Below are 26,566 nucleotides of genomic sequence, written 5' to 3'. Positions count from 1 at the left end.
GAGCCCGACGCCGGGTGCGATATTTGGAGGTGGGCCTCTGGAGGGCGACGTGTCAGACGAGGCCGCAGGGGGCCCCCGTGGTGGTGTCGGCGCCTGGTAGGAAGACAGCAGAGCCTGCGCGCGCGCTCTGCCGTGAGGGCGGGGCGAGAAGGCGTCAGCAGGCCGAGAGGGAGGCCTCAGGGGAACCAAACTTGCCAACACCCTGATCTCAGGCTCCCGGCCTCCAGACCTGTGAGAAAGTAAGGGTGCTGTATAAGCGGCCCGGGCTGTGGTGTCTGTCACGGTGGCCTGAGCTGGCGCCGAGAAGGCGCTGCCGTAACAAACACGTAAAAAACGTAAAAAACGTGAGGACGGCCGGGCTCCTGGGCAGAGGCGGGGCGAGGCGGGGCGAGGCGGGGCGAGGCGGGGCGGGGCGGGGCGGGGCGGGGCGGGGCAAGGCGGGGAGGGCGGGGCGGGGCAAGGCGGGGAGGGCGGGGCGGGGCAAGGCGGGGAGGGCGGGGCGGGGCAAGGCGGGGAGGGCGGGGCGGGGCAAGGCGGGGAGGGCGGGGCGGGGCAAGGCGGGGAGGGCGGGGCGGGAGGCGGCCGCCAGAAACAAGGACACTGAGGGCGAGTGTGGTGGGAGCCGTGGGGGCGGAAGCACGTGCGGGGGAAGCGGAGGTGGGGGCCGCGTCACTGGGGCACAGAGGGCGTGGCTGAGCCGCGCGGCTTCTGCGGCAGGCGGAACGCGGGAGCTGTTGAGCCGAGGAGACCGCTGAGCACGGTGCTGGGAGAGTGTCCTGGTCCCTCCTGACTGCTGACGACGGAAGGTGAAATGAAAGTGAAGCAGGAACTGTTACCCGTTCGTACCCCCGATCTGATGCGATGAGAAGGCACGAAACGCCAAAGCCCAGCGTCTTCCTGAAAGCCACACGTCCGCCTCGTGGCAGAACACGTCAGACACACGTGGGCTGGGGATGCTGGCACGACCGAGAAACTGGCAGAGAGCGGGGAGGCGGGGGGACGAGCCGGCTGAGACCGAGGTGGGGCCCTGGGCTGGACGCTGCTGGGTAAACAAACGGGTGAGCGCGGGCCGCAGACCAGTTGGCTGTGACTTGACCGTGACAAACGCGCCAGGGAGACGAAGACGTTGGCAGTGAGGGACAAAGGCGAGCAGCACACGAGACGCTCTGTGCCATCCGTGCAGCTCCTGTGGGCCCGCAGTTACCCCGAAATGAACCGCTGGCAAGAAAGGAGGGAAGGAAGGAAGAATGTACGCTGGGGTGGCTGTATTAATACCGGACAAAGGAGACTTCAGAGGAGATAACCAGACAGTGGCCACCCCCAAAAAGAGGAGAGACAAACACGTAAAAGGGTTTATTCACACCAAGAAGACACAATAACGCTGAATGAACATGCCCTTGAAAGCAGAGCTTCAAAATACATGAAGCGAAAAATGACAGACCTGGAAGGAAAAACAGACAAACCCACAAGCGTGGCTGGAGATTTCGAAGCTTCCTGCTAAGGAGTTAGACCTGTGCACAGAAGATGGGCAAAGACACACAGGACTGAACAGCACTGTCAAGCGATGGGACCTAACGGGAGCTCACAGAACATACCACCCAATGCAACAGGTTGCTTATGCTTCTCAAGTACAGATAAAGCGTTCTCCGAGCCAGAGCACACTCCTGGGGCACTTGACGAGCCTTAGCAAACCGAAAAACAAACGAAAACTATACAAACTGACTGCATGAAAATGAGACTACGGCAGATCGCAAGCGTGGGATGCAGCTGAGGCAGTGCCTAGAAAAAAATCTGTAGCCTTAAACGCTTCTATTAGAAAACAAGAGAGATCTCAAATCAATCATCTCAGCTTCCACCTTAAGAAACTAGAAAAAAAAGGGGAAAAATACAGCCAAAGCAAGAAGATGGAAAGAAATAATAAAGAGCAGGAATCAATGCAATTGAGAACACAAAAACAATGAGAATAATGAACGAAACCCAACACTGTTCCTTTGAAAAGACCAATTAAATTGTAAAGCTCCAGCGAGACCGGCAAAGGGAAAAATCGAGGAGAGGCCAAGCGGCAGCACCAGGAACGGGAGGCTCCGTGGGAGCGCGTCCGCACCGACCACGGCCCTCGGTCCAGCCAAGTCGCCGACAAAGCACTCACAACCCGACCCTTCTAAAGACCTTCCACAACGGAAGCACCCAGGCCTACGTGGTTTTACAGTCTCTTCCAGAAAAGAGAAGCACTGCCCAGCTTGCTGCATGAGGCCGGCACTGTGCTCACACAGAACCAGAAGAGGCCAGAGCAATAAACAAGACCCACGGAGCAGTACCCCTCGCAAATATGGACCAAAAATCATCAACGAAGCACTGGCAAGCTGACTCCAGCAACACATAAGAACATTACATGACAGCCAAGGAGGGTTTATCTCGTGATGTAAGGCTGGCTCCACGCTGAAAAATAAATCAATATAATCTACCACATTGACAGTTTAAAGAAGAAAAAACACACAATCGTATCAGTCTATTCAAGGAAAAAGAAAGGATTTGACAGAATTCAATATCTACTCGTGATAAACTTTTATAAGAATAAAAGTCAAATCAAGAATGGAAGCGAACTTCTACATCCTGATACATCTACAAAAAAACCTACAGCTAACATCTTTCTTAACAGTGAAAGACCAAGTGCTCCTCCAAGACCAGCAACAAGGCAAAGAGGTCTGCCCTCCTCACTCCAACACAAGTCTGGAAGTCTTAACCAAAGGCACCCCACTCAGAGAAGATATAAAACTGATGCAGACAATTTACAGATAAGAGTACCTGCGCAGGAAAATCCCAAGGAATCAACCAAAAATAAAGACCAAAAAAACCCTCACAGAACTGGTAAGTAAATTTGGTTAAGGTGCAGGATACAAGATGAACAACTCAAAAATCAATAATTTCTATATAATAGTAATATGTATAGTAAGCCAACGTAAAACAAAACTTACAACTGATATAAAAAGCCATATTTAGGTATAAATCTAATAAAACATGCAGAGTCTGTATACTGAAAATACAAAATGCTGATGAAAGAAATCAAAGGTGTAAATAAATAGATACGTATTGTGTTCACGGAACGGAAGACCCAACATAAGGAGAATGTTAATTCTTCCCAAACTGATGTAAAGATTTCAACTCAATGCCAATAAAACCCCAGCAGGATTTTTTTTGGGTAGATATAGACAAACCAATTCTAAAATTTATATGGCAAGTCAAAGGAACCAGAATAGCTAAAACAACTCTGAAAAAGACGAATGAAATTGGAGGAGTCACACTACCAGATTTTAAAAACTTACCACAAGTCTACCAGTAGTCAAGACAGTGGTGATGAGATAAATACTTAGATCAATACAGCAAAATGGAGAATCCAGGAAGAGAGAGAAATATGCCCAACCGATTTTTGACAAAGGCATAAAAAAGCAATTCCATGAAGGAAGGACAGCCTTTACGGTATGTTGTCCTGAAGCAGTTAAACTTCTTTAGGCAAAAATAAAATAAAAGTAAATCTTCACCTAAACCTCACATCTTATGCAAAATTTAACTGAACATGGATCAGAAACTTAAAATGTAAAATGTGAAACTAGAAAATTTAAAGAAATAAACATAGGAGAACGTCTTAGATACACTCAAGGCTAGGCAAGGAGTTTTCAGACTCAACATCTAAAAATTGATAAATTGGACTTTTTCAAAATTTAAAACTTTTGTTTTAAGACATCGGTAAGACAATGAAAATAAAGTACAGACTAAGAGAAAATATTTGCGAACCACACAGTTGACAGATATGTATCCAATATACATAAAGAATTTGCAGGGCTTCCCTGGTGGCGCAGTGGTTGAGAATCCGCCTGCCGATGCAGGAGAACACGGGTTCGTGACCTGGTCCGGGAGGATCCCACATGCCGCGGAGCAACTAGGCCCGTGAGCCATGGCCGCTAGGCCTGCGCGTCCGGAGCCTCTGCTCCGCAACGGGAGAGGCCACAACAGCGAGAGGCCCGCATACCTCAAAAAAAAATAAAAAATTAAAAAAAATTAAAAAAAAAAAAGAATTTGCAAAATTCAACAATAAGTTAAAAACCAACACAACAACCAAAAAACAACTGGGTAAAAGACAGGTGAGATATCTGAGCAGACACCTCACCAAAAAGGTTAAACAGGTTGTAACTAAGCACATGAAAAGGTGTTCAACATCAGTAGCCACTTGGGAAATACAAGTTGAAAACCACGGTGAGATACACTACACACTCAGCAGAAGGGCTAAAATAAGAATATTGACAATAGCAAGCGCTGACAAGGAGGAACCCAAACTCTCACACAGTTCTGTTTAAGCAACCAGCAAACCACTTTCCAAAGCCAAACATGCACTTAACGCATTACTTAGAAATTCCATTCCTGTGTGTCTACCCTGGAGAAATGGAAACTTACGCCCACAAACAACCTGCACGTGAATGTTCACAGCAGTCCTAGTCACAACTGCCCTAAGCTGAAAACAACACAAATATCCTTCAGCAAGCGCGAATGGATAAATATTTTACAGCTGTGGCACATCCATCAGTGGACCATTACCCAGCTATAGAAAGGAGCAACTACAACCAGGACACAGAGCGCTCGGGAACCTGTAAATCAATTAGACCCGACAGCAGAGGACGCGTTCCTGCAGGGTGCACACGGATACTCTCCAGAAAAGACGACATATGTTAGGCTACAAAACAAGTCTCAGAAGTTAAGTTTATTGATCTAATGGAATGAACTCAATGGGATGAAAGTAAAACCCAATAATAGAAGGAAAACTGGAAAACAAATATGTGAACACTAAACAACAGACTCTTAACCAACCAACAGATTAGAGAAGAAATCACAAGGAAATCAGAAAATACCTGGAGAAAATAAAATAAAAACAAAACACAGGTCAACAGTGAAAGCAACGTTCTGGGGGAATTTATAGCCTTAAATGCCTACATTAAAAAAGGAGGATCCCAAATCGCTAACCTAAGTGTACACCGTAAGAAACTAGAAAAGGAAGAGCAAACTGAACTCAAAGGTGGTAGAAGGGAGAGAATAATAAAGATTAGAGCAGAGACAAATGACACAGAGAACAGAAAAACAGTAAGAAAAATCAACAACACCAAAAGTTGATTATTTGAAAAGATCGACAAAGTCGACACACCTGTAGCTGGAATGACTAATATATTTCCATATAAATAAAAAGCAGTTATATTTCTATACAGTGGCAATGAACAATGAATGTGAACAAGAAATCTAAGAAAATAATTCCATTTGCAAGAGCATCAAAGAGAACGAACTACTTAGGAATCAATTTACCCAGGGAGGTATAAGATTTGTACACTGAAAACTGCAGAAGATTGCTAATAGAAATTAAACAAAAACTAAATAAATGGGGAGACATTCCATGTTCATGAACTGGAAGACTTAATATTGATGTTAAGATGTCAGAGAAATCGAAACGATCTTAGAAAAGGACAACAAAGCTGGAAAACTCATACCTCCTGGTTTCAACACTTGGTCAAAAGCTACAGTATTCAGAAAGGAATGAACTTTATACAGATAACATCTTGGGTGAATCTCACTTATGCTGAGTGAAAGAAGCCAGTCTCAAAAGACTACAAATTGTAGGATTTCATTCATAGGACATCGCTGAGAAAAAATCAAAACTGTAGGGATGGAGCGCAGATCAGTGGTCGCCAGGGGATTATGGGTATGTAGGTGGGCGATTGTAAACTGATGGCGTGAGGAGGATTTTGAAGTGATGAAATTACTTTATACTCTGATTAAGGGGTAAGTAATTAACATTCACAGAACTGTACACCAAGACAGAGACTACTTTATATTGTTAATTTTTAATAATGTTAATAGTAAATGTTACTAGTTAATGTTAAATGTTAAAAAATGTTAAATGTTAATCATGTGAATAGTAAAAAGTAAAATGCCTCCTAGGACAGAGTCCGTGCCTCGTCGTGATGGTGATTAGAAGCACGAATACACAGCTGTCACATGTGACCGTGGTGTCTGGCGAGGTGGCGGAGGAGGAAGATTTTACTACTGACATTCTTCACAGCTGAAGGAGCATGGCGGTAATCAAAAGCAGACTGGCTTTTATTTGGTTTCATCATTGTTTCAGGCTCCTCCAAAGACAACGCACTGTCTGAGACCTGCCTTCTGGGTGGACGGCCGCCGCAGCCCCACCCCTGGGCACCTCACCCTCGCGACACTGGACGTTAAAAGGGGCGCATCCTGCCGTATGTAGAGGGGGCCTCCACGACGCAGGCATTTTTAAATCCCTCTTTGGGATCGGAGTCCCTAAGAATCCGTAGGCGAATGCAGAGAAAGCACGGGGTGCAGAGCCTGACCCACAGAAAGCACTGGGTGAACGTCAGCTGCTCTGGCGCAACTGTTACCACTGCTGCTGGAGGGGGGAACTGTCCCCACTTTCAAAACCATAAGGCGTCAGAATCGTAGGTACAAGACAGCCCGAGCACCGTCGAGCTTCTGGGACCCAGAAAGGATGCCTCTGCCCGCATGTCAACACATGGCCCACAGTTAACGCACAGAGACGTGCATCACGGCTCGTTCCTAATGGCTGAAAACGTGAAAATAACTCAAACTCCAGAAGTGGGTTAGCCAACTGCATTACGGAACAAACTACATGTTAATATTTACACAGAGTCTGTAAAAACATGGGAAAGTGTTATAATACAAAGTGGAGAAACAGAGTGTAAATGATGTGGATTTCACTATGCATAAAATATTTATGAATAGAAAAAAATGCCAAAGAGTTCAGTTAAAGATGCCGGTTCCAACATTAAATTTAAGTGCAACCTCTCTCAAAATTCCATTAAAACAAGAGCACAGGTCTTCCTTACTTCTTTCGAGGCCCGCTCCTGAAAGGACAAAGAAAACAGAAGGGACAGTGTCCAAAATAATTCATAAGTTGGAAAACGGATGAATGAACGGTGAATGACACAAAAAAGCTAACTCCTAGCCCAGCAGTGGAAACGCCAAGAAGCTTCTACCACAAAAAGCGCCCAAAGTCTCAGGAACGGCATCACCGAGACTCGCTTCTGGAAGCCGCGAGAAGGCAGGGCTCCAACTGGAAGTGGCCTGGAAGTCTCTCTCTCTCTTCTTCCCCACTTTTTAGGAAATAATTACAGGAACTTGCAAAAACTGTACAAGGAGGCCCATGTCCTCTTCACCCAGTGTCTCCCTCGATGGTAACGAGGTAAAGGGCTTCCACGCGACGCTGTCACACGTGCAGATGCGTGGAACCACCGCCGCCACTGAGCCCACGCGCACCGTCTCCTCGGAGACACCCACCCCCCAGCCCCCGCCCGGGAACCTCTTCTTCTGACTGCGTAAAACTGATGTTAATTATTCTTTAAATATTTACAATTCCTCAGGGACACCATATGGGCCTGGCAACATATTTTGGGGGAACATTTTAATCATGAATTCAAGTTTTTAATGTTTGTAAGATGATTCAGATTGCCTGTTTCATCTTGGTTGAGTTTTGGTAGTCTCTGGTGTCTGAGGCATTGGTCCGTTGCCCCCAGTTAATGATCTGGTGAGCTTGGGGCTGTCCACAGTGTCCTGTGTCCTCTACGTAGCCGAGGGCCTGCAGAGACGCCCCGTGCACGCTCGATACTCATGACCTGTGTCTTCTCTTTCCAGATTTGTCAGTTTTGCTAGACGTTTATTAATTTTATTGCATGTTTTTTTCAAAGAACTGGCTTTCTGCTTCTGTCATTTTGTTCTTCTCCTTTCAATTTCATTATAGTTTACTCTTTATTATTTCCTCCTTTCTGCTTGTTTTTGGCTCATCTCGCTCTTCTCTTTTCAGGGTCTCGAGGCTGGAATATAAATCGGAGACCTCCCCACTTTCCTAATGCAGACGTTCAGTGCTGTGCACCCTCCTTCCTGGCGCCGACTCTGCTTGTCTGGTGTGTTTTCACCATCAGTCAGCTGTATTTATCTCTCCTTTGAGATGTCCTCTCCCACACTCGGGCTATCTGTTTAAGAGAGTGTTGTTTAATCTCCAAACGTTAGGAGGTCCCCCCGTTGCTTTTCTGTTGCTGACTTCTGGTTTGAGTTCCTTCTGGTCAGACAACACACAGGGCACGAAGCCGGTTCTCCTGAACTCGCTGAGGCCTGTTCCACGCGCTGGGTGCGGTCCACGCCGGCTGGCCTTCCAGGTGCGCTGCCCCACCACGCCTTCTCTGGATGTTGATCAGGTCCTGCTGGTGGATGGTGGGGTTCAGTTCTTCCATGTCTCGGCTGCTTTTCGGTCTGGAGGCTCTATGACGTCTGAGGGTGCTGCGTTGGGGTCCTGGACCGTACGGGTGGATCTGTCCGTTTCTCCCTTCAGGTTCATTGCTGGGCTTCACGAGTTTTGAAGTTCTGTCGTCTGGCACACACACATTTGGGGTCATTACGTCTTCCTGGCAGGCTGAGCCTCATGCAACGTCCCTTTTTCGTCCCCAGTATTTTACCTGAAATTATTCAATTAATATAAGCCATACCTACTTTAAAAACATTCATGTTTCCACAGTACATCATCTCTCACCCTTTTACTTTCAACCGGCCTCTGTTGTTACCGTTGAAGTGGAGTCTTGTAGATAAACTACAACCGGGTCGTGTGTTCATATCCACTCAGCCAATCCATTATCTTCTAGTTGGTGCGTTTAGATCATTTACTTTAAAAGGAACTACCAATTTGCTGGCGCTTAAATCTGTCACTTTATTATACGTTCTCTGCTCATTCCCTCTGTTCCCAACTCCTCCGTTTCTCTTTTCTTGCCTGCCAGTGGGTTACTTGTACAAAGTTTTGTAGGGTTTTGAGCACTCTGCATTGCAAATACTTCTCAGTGGTTGCTGAAAGTATTAAGATACACATAGGTGGGGCTTCCCTGGTGGCGCAGTGGTCGGGAGTCCGCCTGCCGATGCGGGGGACACGGGTTCGTGCCCCGGTCCGGGAAGACCCCACGTGCTGCGGAGCGGCTGGGCCCGTGAGCCGTGGCCGCTGAGCCTGCGCGTCCGGAGCCTGTGCTCCGCAACGGGAGAGGCCACAGCGATGAGAGGCCCGCGTACCACAAAAACAAAAAAACAAACAAACAAAAAGATACACATAGGTGATTTGGCGTCCCGGGGCTCACACACCCCTCTCCCCACTTTAAAATAAGAATTGGTTCGTGTGTTTCTTCTGTGTGTGCTGAGCGCCACCATCACGGGCCGCTACGGGTTTTTGACCTCGAGTATGAGTTCAGAAAAATGTGAGAACCGTCTCTTACACTTCTCCCTATTTTTACCCATTCCACTGTTCCTTCCCCTCGAAAAGTCCAAGCTTTCCTCTGTTACCACGTCCCTCCTACTCGGGAGGCTTCCTTAGACACCCGTTAAGGGTAGGTGTGCTGGTGACAAATTCTCTTAGTTTCACTTTGTCGGAGGATGTCTTGATTTTCCTTTCATCCCCAAAGGATATTTTCATTGGCTGACAGTTCTTTTCTCTCAGAGCTTGAAAAATGTGCACTTCATTCTGGCTTCCGCAGTTTCAGATGAAAAACTTGCTGTCACTCAGATCCATGTCCCTGTAGATGATACGGTGTTTCTCTCTAGCTTCTTTCAAGATTTTTCCTTTGTGTTTAATTTTCAGAAGGTTAATTAGCAGGTGTCTTGGTGTGGATTTCTCTAGTTTTATACTGTGAGAGCTTCACTTAGCTTCTTCAACCTGTAGTTTTATGCCCTTCACCAGATTTGGGAAATTTTCAGTCATGATCTCTTAAGGTATTTTCCCAGCCCGATCCCTCTCTCCCTGTGACTGGGACTCCAATTAGGCAGAGTCCCACATACTCTGCCTCCTTGTCACAGGTCCCTGAGGCTCTGCTCCTGTTTGTCTTCAGTCTGCTTCCTGTGGCTCTGGTGAGGTGATTTCTATCGATCTGCCCTTGAGTTCACAATTCTCTCTCTCGTCTGCAGTCTACTGTGGAGCGTATCCAAGGAGCTTTCTATTTTGGTTATTGTATTTTCCACGTGTATAATTTCTGTTTGGTTCTTTTTAAAAAAAAAAACAAATAATTTTTATTTCTTTGTTGAGGTTTACCATTTTTTCATTTGTTTAAAGAGGATGTGTAAGTGTTTGCAGAAGCATTTTTATGATGCTGCTTTAAAATCCTCATTGGGTAATTCCGCCACCTGAGCCACTGTGGTGTTGGTGTCTGTTGACTGTCTTCTCTCGTTCATGTTACAGCTGCCCCGCTTCTGGATAGGATAAGGGGCTCTTACCGCATCCTGGACACTCCAGGCATTGCGCCGCGACACCTCATCCTCTTTAACCTTCCCCCGGCGGCGGCCACCCGGCTCGGGGGGGGGGGGGGGTGGAAGTCCCTGCCGACAGGGTGGTGTCAGCTGGGCTCCCCACTGGTCCACCAACACCAGGGCTGGTGAACAGGGGCCGCCGCGCCGCGCCAGGGTAGGGGCAGGAGCTGTGTGCCAGGCCTTCGGAGCCGGTCGGTGACAGGAGGGGTGACCGGCCTCCCTGAGGGTCGGCTCAGCCCCGCTGACACCCCACTGCCTGCTGGACCCCGCCGGGTGGGCCTGGGTGCTGGTGCCACGGGGCAGGGGCAGGAAGGGGACGGGTTTTTCCTGGGAGCTGTGTGTATCCTGTTGCTGGTCCAGGCAAAGGGCGGCGGAGAAAACTCGGAAGCTCGCCGAGTCCCAGGGTCCTCAAGGCCACCCCTGAGCCCCCGCCCAGGCCTTCCTCGGTTGGTGGGACGCGGAGGGTCCTGGGCTGTAAGGGGGAGGCCCTGGGCACGACGCGGCTGCTCCATCCGACCGGCACCAGAAGTTAGAGATCTTTTCAAACTCCAGCATCTGCATCTCCTCTTCCGCACGCGATCCTATTGTGTCTCTGCCCTGCCTCTGAGGAAGACGGGAAGTTCATTTTCGCGAGAGAGGAGACAGCGGGTCTCCAGGCAGAAGGATACCAGGTAGAGGGCAGAGTCGCCCGGGTCAACAGGGGACCAAGGGGACGTCCCCACAGTGACACTGAGCTTGCCGGTCCTGTCCCCAGCTACACGCCCAGAAGCTGGCAGCCCAACCTCCAGATAGGCGTCTTCCCCAAAGACAGGACCCAGACGCCAGTCCTGAGGGCGCCCAGTGAAACGGCCACGTTCGAGCTAGTGAAGCCGCGGGCAGAGTCCACCAGGCCCAGGGTGGGTCCAGGAGCTGCTCGGTGCCCCCTCCTCATGGGCAGATGGCTGGTACCACCAGGGCCTCGAGGGGAACATCAACAGGAGACCTACGCCCACACCGCCACGGTGACAGAAGAAAGCAACTGAAAGGAAACAGGCTGCATGGACAGAAGAAAGCTTCGTAAAGTCCCATGACTAACATCAGAGAGTCAGGGAACGTATTTTAAATATAAAAGAATATTCAGAGAACAACAGCAACACTGCAGAAGAAGTCTCGGGAAACGAACAGCATGACAGTAGAAATAAAATAGAACGGGTTGATGAATTTGAGAAAATTTTATAGGACGTAGAAGCAAAAGATAGAAAACAGGATCAAAAATGTTCTCACGAGCGAAAGAATTCAGAAAGCTCAACGTGCAGATGAGAGTTTCAGAGAGAATCGGCAGAAGAAAAGGAAGACGAGGAACGAGCCGCAAACACTTCGAGACGCCTCCCAAGAGGTGGGGGCGAGAGGCGCCAGATGAAAGGCCGCCGGCGTCCAGCACGCGGCGCAGACCGGGCCGCCAGAGCGCGGCCGTCACACTTCGCGACGCCGGACGGCACACGGCCCTTCAGTCCTCCAGAGAGAAGGCACGAGGCAGGCCAGGGCCCAGACCCAGAGGCTCCGCCGGTGCGGGGAGGCTGCCCTCCCAGCCACCGCAGCGTCAGCGCAAGGAGTGGAGAGAGGAGGCCGTGGCCCCGGCTCCCCGGCACAGTCCAGGTGGGGACACCCGCGGCTGCTGGCGGCCGGGCAGCAGGTGGGTGGAGGGGCCCAACTTCCTTGCGGGAGCTGTGTTCCTGGCGCGCCCGCGGCCCGGGCGGGGGGGTCCTGCCGGCCAACCGACGGGCTCCCCGGCCGAGCCGCACGTGGCGCGCAGGGGCAGCGAGAGGCTGCCCTCAGCCCGGAGCACCGGGGTCTGGGGGCCTCACCCCGGCCGCGGCTGCCTTGCAAAGGGCACCCCTCGCTGAGGTCCACGGGCCCAGGCCCAGGTCCACGGAGGCGCGTTTGGCTTCAGGGCCTGGGTCGCGGGGGGTGACCGTGTGGCCACGTCCGCGTCCGGCCGCGCCCACTCCCGGAACCCAACCGAGGGCTCGGACACTCCGAGGCAGGGGCTCGTCTCCTGATCGAGGGCAGTGTGAGACCCAAAGCAGGGGTGCTCAGCAAGGGTCTGATCAATGAGTTTTTTAAAGAAAGAATAACAAGAGTCTAGCCCCCGGCAGTCTGGAAGGGGAGTGGGCGGGGCCCAGCACACAGCGCCATCCTGGGGGGGGGAGGGGGGCGTCTCCAGTGCCCCCAAGGCCAGGGTCCCCCCAGCCCCTGAAGCGGGGGACTCTGCGCGCCGGAACGGGCCTGGGTGGGCAGGTGGGGGGACCCGGGCGGCAGCGAGGGCACCGGAGGGCGGGACGGGCAGGCACCCGTCTCCAGGACCAGCAAGTCTGTGCAGTTGCTAAAGCCACAGACGGCGCTCGGGATCTCCCAGAGCTGCCAGCACAGAAGCAAGAGCCCAGCCTCGTTCCCGCCGAGAGCCCTTCAGCTGCTGCCACTTACGTCTGTACCGAAGTTTCCCCACGGTTTCCTTCCCTAAGGGAGCGACGCTGTAAAATGTCACACGTACACGCTTAACGCGTCACACGCGTAACCTATGCACGGCGGGTCCACCTGTGCGCGTGGCAAAGGCACGGCCGCGCCCACCCTGTCCTCACCCCCGTCCTCGGGAGGCATGGGCTCCCAGGTGCCCCCGGCGGGCAGGCCCAGCCCTGGCCCCAGGCTCCCTGGCCGGCCGGGCTTCCGGGGAGGCCGAAGGGCGGGTGACGGACGGCAGGCTGTCGGGTTCACGGCCTTCCTCTGCACCGACCCCTTAGGAGGGGGTGGTCCTGGATCCGCGGCTTTCAGAAAAGATCTGCAGGAAGAGCACCTCCCTCTCTGCGGGAGGAGGGGAGGACCAGAGAGACGGAGGCCGCCTGGGTTTTCACTCAGAGGGGGGCCCCTGAAGTCCCTGTCGTCCTCCCGACTGTGAGGGGGTGACGGTGGGGGCCGCACGTCCCGGGACGCCTGTCCTCAGGGGGCCCCGTGCCGCTTCCTGGGAAAGCCGAGGATGCCCTCAGCCGTGTGGAGGACGCTGACCCCCGCGGTCGCCGCTGGGAAACCGAGGCACAAGGGGCGACGGGGCTGACTGTCCAGACACGGACGGCGGCGAGTGCAGCGGAGCAAGGGGTGCCCGGGGCAGGGGGCCGCCCGGTGCGGCAAGCAGCGGGAAGCGTCGTGAAGGGGGCGCCCGGAGGACCCTCGGCCCGCAGTTTGAAGGCCGACCCCGCAGCCAAGGCTCAGCAGGTGCTGGCAGCTCCCCTCCTGCCTCCCCACCCGGCTCAGACGTCCCTCCTCCGCTCTGCAACCCGGGACGGCTTCCGCTGCGCACGGGCACGCGGCCACGAGCCTCACCAGGGCCGGCGGGCCTGGCCTCGGCCTGGCCCGGCCGCCCGCGAGCACGTCCCCCCACGCGCCCTCAGCCCCGCTCGCGGGCGCCCAGGCGGGAGCCCCCCAGACCCGCCCGGCGCCCCTGCCGCACTTCGCACTGCCCGCTGTCACACACACACGACCGTCGGCGCGTCCCCGCACACAGCGCCGGGACAGGAGTGGCCCGCCGTCTGCCGAGACACAGGGAGGCCTGGCCGTCGGCACGAGCCGAGGAAGGCCGCTGAGCAGAGGCCAAACAGGGCAGGGGGCCCGTGAGCCACGAGGACGGGAGGCGACTTGTGAGGACGACCCCGGGGCCGGGGCAGCCCTGGGGACGGGGACTTACCTGAGCGAGCTCACCTCCTCCCTGGAGAACAGGAAGCTCTGCTCGGCCGGGCCCGCCTGGGACTTCAGCATCTTCAGCTCCATCTCCAGCTACGAGGAAGCACAGGAGGCGGGTGAGCCCGGACCACGGGCCCCAAGAAATCTGCAGGCGCACCCATCTCCCTCTCCCTGGTGCCCCGTCCGTCGCCAGGCCTCCCGCGAAAACAGGTCCTCCCTTGTCTCGAGAGCAGAAACAGACACAATTACAGGGGCGCGTGGGGAGAGGGGGCCACGGCAGCTGGAGAGAGCATGCCTGAAATGCACTGATGCTCTAATCAGCTTTGATAGTCTTGACATTTTATTTATCTTGTGACTTCAAATTCCTCTACAGGATGTCAGGCCACGCACAGACCGCTGGGAAGGGACCGCGGAAGCGTGGAACTCAAGCTGCTCTAACACAGGGTGGGGGCGGCGTGGGGGCACGGCGAGGCCGGAGAGGAGCAGGGAGGAGGCCCCCGCGCGCACCCACGGGGAGGAGCAGAAAGGGGCGGGCGGGCCCGGGCGGGGGCGGAGCGCTCTCCCACACCAGCGCCCGCTGCCCCGGGCTCCGGGGGGCCCCGACGAGACGCCCGCGTGGAAGGGCACGGCAGGCCCCGGCAGCCGGCTGCAGGCACGGTGCCGCTGTCCTCACGCCGGCTCCGGCCGCTCTCCAGCCCGCCCTCAGGCCTCCCACCCCCTGCTAGCCCCGTCCCCGCGTGTGGGTCACCGGGAGGAGAGAGGGCTGGCATCCGGCTCTGCTCTTCCCGGCACCCGCCTGCCCACCCTCTCAGCCCTGGCATGCCGCCCGCCGCCGGCACCGGGGCCTCCTGCCCTGCCTGCTGTCCGGCTGTGTCCTGACACCCCAGAGAGTGGCCCTTAGCCTCCCACCCAGTTCTCCACCGAGCCCCCGAGGGGACAGGGGATGCGGGGAAGACCCCTCGTGGCGGCCGTGAGTGACACGGCCGGTCCCCGAGGCTGGGTCTGCGGCCCGGCGGCTTCAGAACTGTCCAGGCTGCACGGCTGATGACCCGCCCCTTAACCCGGGGCGGCCGAGAGCTCCCGGCTCACATCCCAGCATCGGTGGGAAAGGTGTCGTGACACACAAGCGAGGACCCGCGGCCCTCGGCAGAGGGGAGGAGAGGGAGGGGCGCGTCTCCCGCACCTGCCCTCCCGGCCTAAAGGGACAGGCTGACGCCTGCAGTGCCTCCTCCTGGAAACGTTCCCTCCAGGCCATGCTTGGAAAGGCCCTCCTGGGGCAACCTGATTTAGGAATTCTTGGGCCCCAAACATCCGGCCTTTATGACACCCCAATCAGCCATCAGGTCCCCGGAGGAAACCCTGCTCCTAAATGGGGCCAGCGCACACCCGGGGGCCCGAAGCCCGAGGGCTGGAGCGGACACCAAGCACAAGCGCCCTGCGGCCCAGCTCCCGGCGGCCCAGCTCCCGGCGGCAGTGAGTTACACGCGGGGGCCGCACGCTCAGCCTCTGCCGCCTCTCCCGGTGCCGAAAGGACGCGGCCCGGCGCCCGCCTCGCCAGCTGCCCCCCGACAGGCGGCGGCGGCGCTCTCAGCGGGGCCCCCTCGTCGGGGTGAGGGCCCGCTTCACAAGCAAGCACCGAAGATGCCTGGGCAGCGTGGTGCCACGAGCAGAACAAAACCGCGCACGTCCGAGGAGCAGTGACGCCCGCGTGTCCAGTGGCCCCTGACCTCCACCTCAGAAGCCTGGGGCTCAGACCAAGCTCCTCCCGGGAAGCAAGCTGTCCCGACGCACGGCCACTGCCCTGCCACTCGCCCCTGAGAGCCCAGGCCTGTCACTCCTCTCTGGTACCACCCGGACCTCCTACCTGGCGGCCAGTGGGTGGGCCCCCAGGAAGCCCCTGCCCTCACTGTGTCCAGCCTCAGGGCCACAGCCAGAGAGACCGGCAGAGACGCGAACCTCACTGGACCAGGAAGACTTTCTCTTGGGGACACGGGGCCCGACAGTCCAGTCTGGGCTGGCCTCTCTCTCCCTCTGCCTTTGGGGGCGGGGGCTGACCTCTGGAGCAGAGGAGAGGCGGATGCCCCCCGGCTACCACGCGCCCACGCAGCAGAGCACGATGGTGGCCTCTCCTGGAGATGGCCGGTCCCGGTGCCCCGGTGCCAGGCCCTGCCCGCGGCCCGGCAGCACCTTGTCCTGGATCCGGCGAACGCTTCGCAGCCTCAGGAGCCAAGGTTCAGGAGTCGCACACAAACGGGTGCATGCGGAGACGGCTCTCTCCAACTTCGCCCCGCCCCCTCCCGCAGCCCGCATCTCCGGGGCTCAGCTCGCACATTCACCGGCTAAAAGGTCAGCGCGCTTCCCTTCTCTTAAATTTATTTCTTGTTACAAAAATGGAAGATTTCCTACACCTTGTTTCGTACGTCGATTTTTTTCACGGAATACATTTGGAGGTATTTCCAGACTAGCGCAGAGAGAGCTTCCCTGTTCACTATCGTTGGCTCCTGGAACAATCCCAACGGCCCGCCTCCTGCCGACCAATGTCTGAGCTGCTTCCCACCTGGCGGCTCCGACACACCAGTCCCCACGGTGTGAGCTGACCCGCAGGACGAGTCCTCAGAGCCACACGTCTGCCTGCAGTCCATCCGGTGTCACCACAGCCCTGGGGTCGCTACCGCGCACCACAGGGCAAAGCTGGTCTGCTGAGGCCGTGCCGGGCTGCAGGACCGGGCGGTGCCGCTGCAGGGCGCCCAGCGCTGGGCCAAGCAGGGAGCACAGGCTGCTCTCGCGCTCAGAAGCCCCGAATTCCCCGACAGCTTCCGGGGAAGGGTTTTTAAAGACACCGTCAGGGGTGAGGGTTGCGGGTGTCTGAGCAGCTCACGGACACTCTTCAGATGTGTTGGCGGGGGTAACCGGGTGCTATTTTGGGAGCCAACATCAGCGACCTTCCGGTTCCAACTGGTCTGGGGTCGACACGCTGGTGGTCAGCACGCAGTTCACTTCCTCTGCCAGGCAGGGTTTTAATGTCTGCAAAGCAACTCAAGGACATGGCCCAGGATATCATCTATAGCCCTTGAGGAGGACCTAAAGGTCCCTGACTTCATTCTAGGGCTAACCTCTTATTATTACTTTGCCTTGCGTGACCGTTTTCCTTTGTTTCTCTATTTTCTCGCTTTTCTGATTAAATTTGCGCTCTGGAACCTGGGGACAGCCTAGGAGGCTAAAGACCTTTTACGGACAAGAGGCAGGGGATCCGGTGGTGGGGGACGTCTGTCCCCAGGAAGGCACGAAGCGTGCTGCTGGGTTTCAGGTTGGGGGCCCGGACATCCCTGCTTCGGTACAAAAAGGGCTCATCGTCCCCCAGGGACTCACTCACTGACTTCCTGTTCGTAACTGGGTCTGCTTCCGACGTCCTGTTCTGTTGACAAGAATCCTGGGATCCTTCCTCTCTCCCACCCCAGCCACCCCACGTTAAAATAAACCAAACAACGCTTTTTCACAAAACCAGGGCTGTGCAGAAGGCGAGGCTGAGGCTCCCGGGCCTCGGCCGCGTGCGGGGCCGGCACATCCTTCTCGACCCGCAGGCCCGTCCGGGGCCCTGCGCCCTTCCACCTCCTGCTGTTGCTGCTGTACACGGGAGTATCTTTTCCCCTCGTCTAACGTGTTGTTTCTGTAGATACAGGACGTGTCCCATTTCTGCACGTTAGTTTTGTAGCGCACCCGTTCACCAGGGCCTCAGGCTGACGGCGAGGCTTCTCGGCTGACCGTCCCACCCCGGGGACCACGCCCGTCCTCCTCCACAACACACGTGCCTGGAGCGCTTCCTCTTGTCGCAGGTGGAGGACTAGTGCCCCCAGAATACCGAGGTGAGGTTCTAATACTGCACATCCTTGACTTGTCTGTGGCTTCACGGGCACTAATCTAGTATCTCCTCGTTTACAGTGTGTCAGTTTTCAGTTGAAACAGATACATTTTTTCATGCTGAGAAATTACCCCTATTAGGAGATCTTAATCGAGACTTGTTGGATTCTGTCAAGCGGCTTTTCAGCAAATATGGAGAAGAGCTCCTATAAGCTGATAGCCTAGAATCGGAGCAGCAGCCCGGTCCTGGAGAAGCCCCCGCTGCACATGGTGCATCCTGGCACCTGCTCGTTTCATGTCCTGACACGTATGCACGCACGCGTGTGGATGCACACAGCACAGGCGGGAAGCTCTGTCGTCGTTGGTGTCAAACAGTGCTCACCCCCCGCCCCAAAGCTCCCCTCCTCTTGGTGCCCTGGGACAGGGCGTGCAGTGGGGTGGCACCTGCCCTGTAGAACGATTTCCCTGCGAAACACTCAGCTTGATGCCTTTTCGTCTCTTCCTGTTTGTTGGGGGAGGGCAGAAGTGGCTATTTTTTTGGCAAGTTGGTAACAGCTGGTCAGTTTGAAATTTCTCTCTCTTTTGGAGTAGAGATTGATAGGTTATATTTCCCTAGAAAACTATTCATTTCATTTAGATTTTTATTTTAAATGGAGTTGTGACATAATTTGTAACTTTTTACGGAATTCATGTAGACCTAGTAATTCTTCCTAGGTTTTTTTTGGGTGTGTGTGTGTGTGTGTGTGTGTGTGTGTGTGTGTGTGTGTGTGTGTGTGTGTGTGTGTGTGTGTGTGTGTGGTATGTGGGCCTCTCACCGCTGCGGCCTCTCCCGCTGCGGAGCACAGGCTCCGGATGCGCAGGCTCAGCGGCCACGGCTCACGGGCCCAGCTGCTCCGCGGCACGTGGGATCTTCCCGGACCGGGGCATCCCCTGCATCGGCAGGCGGACTCTCAACCACTGCACCACCAGGGAAGCCCTCTTCCTAGGTTTATGTCTTTCTTCTGTTCTCATTTATCTTCCTTACTACTGAGGTGAAGCTTGCACACAGCGCAGGTACACGCCTTGTGTGTCCAGCTCAATGACTCTGCCCGTCCGTACCTGGGGAACCACGTCCAGGTCAGATCAGAGACTCTGGCAACCAGGACACGCTCTCCTGCACACACCCCCACCCCGAGTCAGTAACTCCAAGCTAATTACTCTTATTTCTTATTTTGGGTGGTGATGTTTTCCATTAATTTTTTACTAGGATTGTGAATAATTAATATGTTTTACTGGTTTGGTTTCCAAAGCGCAGGCATTTGGATTTGTTACTTCTACTATTTTTCACTTTCTCATTAACTTCTGCTTTGATCTTTATTAAGGTTTATTCTGTTTTCCTTTTCCAAGTTCTTGAATTGGGTGTTTAATCCATATATATTCACTCTTTCTTGTTCAATAACAAATTTGTGTGTGTGTGTGTGCGGTACGCGGGTCTCTCACTGCTGCGGCCTCTCCCGCCGCGGAGCACAGGCTCCGGACGCACAGGCTCGGCGGCCACGGCTCACGGGCCCAGCCGCACCGCGGCACGTGGGATCTTCCCGCACCGGGGCACGAACCCGCGTCCCCTGCATCGGCAGGCGGGCTCTCAACCACTGCGTCACCAGGGAAGCCCTAAAAACAAATATTTAAACCTGTCATTTTTCTTCTGAGCACTGCTCTAGTTGTTTCCCACGGGTTCTGAAGAGTTTCCATTAAGACTATTTTCTAGATTTTATGCACTTTTGAACTGCATATCATCTTCTTTGACCCAAGCATTGTTTAAGACAGAGTTTTTTGTTATATTTCTTTTTTTTCTCTTTTTAGTTTCCAAGTGTTAGGAGCTGCTTCTTGTTTTAGCTGTGCTCTTAAATTCAGATTTCATCACACTGTGATCAGAAAAAATTATCTGTCCTAGTTCTACCTATTTGAATTTATAAAGATTTTCTTTATTACCTAATACATGATTAATTTTTGTTAATGCTTTCCATGAGCCCTTTTTTTTTATTTTTGCGGTACGCGGGCCTCTCACTGTTGTGGCCTCTCCCGTTGCGGAGCACAGGCTCCGGATGCACAGGCTCAGCGGCCATGGCTCACGGGCCCAGCTGCTCCACGGTATGTGGGATCTTCCCGGACCGGGGCACGAACCCGTGTCCCCTGCATCGGCAGGCGGATTCTCAACCACTGCGCCACCAGGGAAGCCCCATGAGCCCTTTTTAAAAAGAGCGTTCTTTATTTTCAGGGTTAAGAGTCAGGGGGGTGTGTGTCTGTCTCTCTGTATATATCTATCACAGATCTTGTATTTCTTGCTATTACTTATCCTTTGCCCACTTGCTCTATCGTGGATTAAGAGGTAAAATAATTCTCCACTACTGGTGTCCTTGATAATGTCCTGCTGAAGCTCTCCTCTGTTTTTGCTTTTCTGAATGCCGTTGGTATGTTAGCTGACACAGATATTCATCTGAACCTTTATTGTCGAAAAGCACCTATCTGTTTTCTGCAATGCATTTTGGCTTGGACCGAACTTTAACTGCAATCAAGATTATGACCTCTGCTTTCTATGTGTACACTTGCCCACATGCCTTTGCATCCTATACTGTCTGATTTTTTTTGGCTTTACTTGGTAATCCAAACAGAAAGTCTTTCCCTTTTAACAGGTGAATTTAGCCCGTTTATATTTGGATAAAACGTCTGCTTGGATTTATTTCTGGATTTTTTGTATTATTTTGTTTTGTTTTCTGTTTCATAACTCAAAAACGATTTCATTCTATGGCCTTTTGGTCTTGCTTGCCTTTGTGTGTGAAATTTTCTTGATACTTGGAAAGGTTTATATTTTTCATTCTAGTGGTTGTTTTTGTAACTTCTGACTTTCTATATAATACCTATACTTTCTTTCCAACAGTTCCTATCAACTTCCTGCACCAAGTACCTGACTAGTCAAACATATCACCCTTTTAAGTGTTCACCTTTCTACACTTAAACACACTTCTGCTTGATGTCATCTTTAAACGGTACGTTTTGATCGTCAGCTTCTGATGATGAGAAAACCAACTTTCTTACGTTTCCCAGCACCTTCTCCCTTCCCAGGTATCTGACTGACTGCATCAACTCTAAGTCACTAGCACGGGGACCGTTTATGCTGTACATTGGCTTTACCCTTGCAACCAAACAGACTCAACTCCTGCTGCGGTCCTCCTGCGCCTTCCTGACCACCCCCCCGCCCCCTCCCACCCCTCTGGCTCCTCCCCGAGGTCTGCAGCTCTGGGTTCTTCTCTTCCTCTGGCCTCCCCTCCCCTCTTTGGGTGCCTGCACTTCGTCCCAGCTTCATGGATTCTACCCGATTGCCAAGTCTTATTTCTTGGCAAAATATTCGGGTACAGTTCTCACCCGCTCAGTGTCAACTTTTTGGCTGTGAAATTTTTCCTGTTATTTGTTTTTCTACACAATTTTTGGTTTTATGAAACTGTGTGCTGCTGCCTTTCTTACTCATTGTCGATGATGAGGTTTATTCAGTCTGGCTTTGTACAAAGGCTACACCGAGGAAACCACGGGTGTCTCTTCTGACGTTAAATCCCAACAAAGGGTCTGGTGTGAGTTCCGTTCCCCTTCGCTGCCTCCCTCTGGCAAGAAGAGCGCACACTCTGCCTTCCGCCAGTTCAGCGGCACTGAGACCTCCCCCTCCCGTAGCACCGCAGCCCCGTCCACCCCGCTGCCACGCGGGTGGCCCTCGCTGGGGACAGGCGCTCGGGAGCCGCCCCGCCAGCCTGGCCCACAGCTCCTTCCCTGCACACGCCTCTGCTCATCCAGGCTGGGGGCCCTTCTCCTCCTCTTTGGTTTTCACTCTTCTCGGTACTTCTGGATGGTTTCCGGGAAAGAAGAGAGAAATGCTGACTTGCAGCACAGCGTACGAAGCAGAAACCAGGCCCTTCGAGTCTGACTTGTAACCTTGGACTCATAACTAACGTGCCTTCATCACACTCACACCCATACCTGTACACACACGCTGACGGCGGCCTGCCCCTCCCCGGCCCCCCACGCGTCTCGGGGTGGGACCCCCTCAGGCCGGGCCCGGCTGCTGCTGGAAGCACAGGGGTGGTTAGCGGCTGCCCCGGCGCAGGAAGAAGACAGGGAGCACGGGAAACGCATCCACACTGCGCTCTGCCACTACCTACTTCGTACTTCACTGACAGCAGTCCGAGTGTGAAGTCTGTCTTTAGAAAAAGAACACAAGGCCTAATTGGACCGCCTCTTCTGAGGGGCGCTGCTAAATGACCGAAGGCCGCTGAGCCCCGCTGCGGCACCCGTTCGACAGCAGATTTACCTCCCAGTGGACGGCACTCCAGAGGAGAGCGTCTTCTGGGGTCATCTGCACCGCAGCCCACACTCCCGCCCGCTAGAGCCGCCTCCTCCCTGAAGGCCTCCGCGCCTCGTTTCCGAATTGCATCTCCATAATGAAACATAGACTGCTATAAATTGTTTTTCTTTTGTTTCCTCTTCGTCCCACAAGTAGACACTACTGAAAACTGACATCTGTAAAACCACGTGCAGATGGGAATGGAAGGGGACTCGACAAAGCGTTTGCTATCAGAGGCCGCTGGGTCTCACGGGCCAGCCTCACCCGGTGGCCAGGCCACGTGCACGGAGCAAAACCGCCACGGCCTGAATCTCCCTCCCGCTCAACTCCGTCCCCTGAGGAAGAGCCTTGGGGGCAGCGCCTGCAAAGGCCCCCCAGACTGGCCGAGGCCAAGGCCCCCCTGCCATTCAGGACGCCTGCCACAGCGACCTCTCCAGCCCAGTCCAAGTCTCCACGGCCACCGAGGACCCGAGGGCCCTTGAGAGCAGGTGCTCCTCGGAGGGATGCTCTGGGTCGAGCCTGACCCTCCATCTGCAGCAGGACCGGGTCACAGGGCAACATCTGCGACCAGAAATGAGCCGAGCCTGTGCCCGGGGGGAGACAGGCCGCTACCTCGGGGGCAGCGGAGACATCTACGTGTGGGACGTCCTCCCGGGGTGCCAGGGGCTGGCCCCAGGAGAGGGAAGAGCGGGCATGCAGGGAGGGGGTTCCAGATGGAGGAGGAGGGGCACCCAGCGGGACCCGGACCCAGAGGGCAAAGGCGCAGAGGAGTGAAAACCGGGAAAGGAGGAAACGCGCCAGGGTACCCAGACTTTGGTTTCGTCAACTGATTCTTAGGAATCTCTGCTGCGGCGACCCTGAAGCAGCAACGCACTGTCCGACACCTTCTGGAAGAAGTGCTGGCGCTCCAGGGAGCCGGGGAGAAGCAGTGCCAGGGCAGACCTTTCTGGAAGGGCCCTGGGGAGGGGGCAGGACCCCCGGCGGCTGGGCTGCCTGCCCTTTGGGTGCCCCCAGCACCAGTCCCGCCCCTGGAAAACCGCCCCCCACCCCCGCCTCACCCCGTGCCCCACGCCAGGACAGGGAGTCGGGCTGCCGTGCAAACAGACCCGTCCGTGCCTCTTCACCGGGCCCAGCATCCCCCCCCCGCGCCACACCCCCCCGGGCCCAGAGCGACAGCCACATCCTCCACGACCTGGCCATGAGCCCCGCCGGCCTCCTCGCTCACACCAGAGCCAGGCGACGGTGCTTCTGGCCGCGACGGGGGACCTGGGATGCCACTGAGCCTCCCTCTTGGAACACACACTGAACAGGGTCCCGGAGCGATGGGGACCACGAGGCCGGCCAGAGTCCAGGACGCAGCGCAAGCTGGGGGGAGGGGTAGAGCCAGGAGTGCGGGAGGCGAGGCAGCCAGAGCCCGCGGCGCGGGGTGGGCAGGGCGCCCCAAGGACCCCGCAAACCCGACTGCACGCGCGGCAGAAACGAGGCCCTCGGGCCGAGGGCTGAACCACGAGGAAGGACGAGAGGGACCAGCGCCTGCTCCCCGCCCCGCGGCCAGGCTGGGGTCTCCGGGTCCAGGGCGCTGCGCAGAGCCCTCAGGAAGGCATCGTCGCCCCAGCAGAGCGCTGCCCCGGCACAGCCCGCGCTCCGCGGGGACCCGCCCCCTGCACTACCCTGCGTCCCTCTGGTGACGAGGCCCCTCCCTCTCCGCGAGGAGACGCCCTCGCCCGCGTCAAGGACTTTAATGCCCACGGGCCTCCTCGAGGAGAGCTCGCTAATACAGCACGACCTCTGAACGGAGACCGGAGACCGTGACCTTCGGTTTAGTTCAAGAGGCTGCGCTGCTCATGCGCGGGGTGAGGGCGGGGGCGGGGCTTTCCCAGTCCCACGAAGCGATCACGGCGCGGAGCAGGGGACGTGCTCTCCCCTCCCCCGACAGCAACTCCGGTTAACACGGCCGCGCCGAGCGCCAGAGCAAGGGTGCTCATCCACACAAGTTCCACACCGGAGCCCAGCCTCGGTCAGGCCCCACAGACGGTCACGATGGGGCCGAGGGCCCGGGCTTGCGGAGCTGCCCCCGTGGGGCCCTCATCCCAGGGATCCAGGCTGCTGCCTCCTCCCCAGAGCCCCCACCTGGCAGGGCTCCCAGGGCTCCCAGAGAAGACTGGATGCTGAGACCAGAACAGGAACCCTCACAACACTGAAAAGCAACTACACTCCAGTAAAAATTAACTCGGAAAAAAAACCCAGGAGGGGAATCCCGGTCGGAGCGCACTGTTTACTCGGCTCGGGACCTGCCGAGCAGCCAGAAGGTCTCTGGAGGGGCCGCCGCTTCCTGGTGAGGGTGGGAGGGTGTGAAATGGACCTCCCTTGTCAATTTCCATCCCAGCCCGGCGGGACACACGGGTGCAACGGGCCACAGGCAGCCACCAATGGCTCACCCACCCGCTGACCTGAGCCGGGACACACCTTCACCTCAGAAGAAAAAGAGAAGCCGCCCAGCTGCAGAGTTTTCTTTCACCCTGGAGGGCCATTTCTTGAGCCGGCACAGTTGCTAAGAAAGAGACCTCTCACAGGATCCCTCGGGACCGGGTGGCTGGAGAGATGGTCCAGGGTGGCTCAGCCGCGGGTGCAGGGACGCCGGGAGCAAACCACACCCAGGCAGACGCACGCGGAGGCCGTGAGGACGCTGTGAACGCAACAGCGCGGTGAGCAGCAAATCGTGCAACACGGCACAGTAAGAAAGCGGGAGACGAGAAAGCGCTCCGCCAGAGAGGGTCGCCGCAGAGACGCGAGGCGTCTGCGAGACACAAAAACAGCCGGTGCTTAGAGCCGGGTGAGGGTGAGGCGTCTGTTGTACGTGATTTCCCCCGTGGAATTATGCCCGCGATCTTAGCAGATAAATTGGCCAGTTTCTGGTCTGTGGCTGTTACAGTTTTGTGCGGTGGGACCCTCTGGGGTTTTCACTGTGCGCGTCTCAAGTGCCCACCTTCCCCCGAGCCCAGGTCACCCAGTGGCGGCAGAGCTGGCAGTGGGGCGAAAAAGCAACGTGCAAAGTTAACAGGAAGAGGATAAAACGCCGGGAACAAACCTGACAAGAAACGCGCAGGGCCTCCTAGGAGAAAACAGCCATACTCAAGCGAGGCCATGAGAGGGGCTGTGAACACGCGGCCGCGTGGCGCCCCAAGCGAGAAGAACGGGAAGAACCGACCCTGCAGGGAGCTGGCGCCGCCCGCGGGAACCCGTTCACACAGCACGAGTCCAACAGGAGGCCCACCTGAAACCTGGCAAGCGAGCTCCTGCGCTTATCTGGGACGGAAGACGGGAGAGCACCTAACAAAATGCTGAGAAGGAAAATGATAAAAGGTCGTGCTGTGTCCGGTGTGAAAGCCATGCGGAGGCCCCGGTGGCAGCAGCTGTGAGCTGTGCTCGTCCAGACACAGCGGGACCGCCCCCGCGCCCGGGCCAGCCGTCAGGCCGCCACCCCCGCAGGCTGCGTCTCTAGGAGCCAGGCCAGGCCTCGCGAGGCAAAAGGTTAAACCGCCAGCATTTTCTAATGAGACCTTTGCAAACTTGGCAAACCCCCGAAACTGGGTGCCCAGACTGGGGGAGCTCCCCCGGGCCCGTGCCCGGCGACTCAGCACACACTTTACCACCGCGTCCTGGTGCCGGCCCTGGGCGGGGCCCGGCCCCGCAGGTTAACCGGCGTAAGGAGGCACCGCGGTGCCCTCGGTCCTCTCACAGGGTCTGGGCCCCACTGGCCGCCTGCCTGCTCGCTGCAGCTCCCTCTACGACGGCCACGTCGAGGGGCAGGACTGAAGGAGACGATCCGTGTGCGGCACTCAGCCTCCAGCGGCTGCAGCGCCGGGATCACAGCCGCGCCTGCGCCGTGGACGACGGTGGTGGCGATGCTGGCGGTCACAGCGCGCCCGAGCGGATGCGCTGGGCCGGCGGCGCGTCTGCCACACAGGGCAGCAGCGGGCGCACTGGAAGGAGCATTTAGCTCCGTCCTGAGGGGGAAGCAGGCTCTGCGGGGCTGGAGAGACGTGCCAGGAGGCGGGAAGCGCATGACGAAGGACATGGAGGGTGAGAGGACACCGTGTGCTCAGAGACGGCAGAGGGCACGGGGGGCCGTGACGGGGAGGAAGTGAAGACGTCCACGTGGGAAGGCGGGGCGGGGAGCACCGGCCGGCCGCACAGCACAGGCAGAGCACAGGCTCGCTCCCTGGACGCGGTGCCTGGCAAACACCCGGCAAACACCCGTGGAATCCAGCAGACCTG

The 26,566-nt window shown here is 55.8% G+C and overlaps 1 protein-coding gene across 2 annotated transcripts in view; it reads right to left on the bottom strand.

Annotated features, from left to right (window-relative positions):
• The window catches only part of MAD1L1 (mitotic arrest deficient 1 like 1), a 318,455-nt gene that overhangs the window by 92,871 nt on the left and 199,018 nt on the right, over nucleotides 1–26,566 (bottom strand). For both annotated transcript variants that reach the window (XM_059038555.2, XM_067012804.1), the window contains one exon: nucleotides 14,066–14,154. In XM_059038555.2, the coding sequence (XP_058894538.1) occupies nucleotides 14,066–14,154 (89 nt within the window). The remainder of the gene's footprint in view (nucleotides 1–14,065; nucleotides 14,155–26,566) is intronic.

Source organism: Kogia breviceps, chromosome 14 (assembly GCF_026419965.1).
Source record: "Kogia breviceps isolate mKogBre1 chromosome 14, mKogBre1 haplotype 1, whole genome shotgun sequence".
NCBI classification, from domain to species: domain Eukaryota; kingdom Metazoa; phylum Chordata; class Mammalia; order Artiodactyla; family Physeteridae; genus Kogia; species Kogia breviceps.
This window is presented reverse-complemented; position numbering and strand designations above follow the sequence as displayed.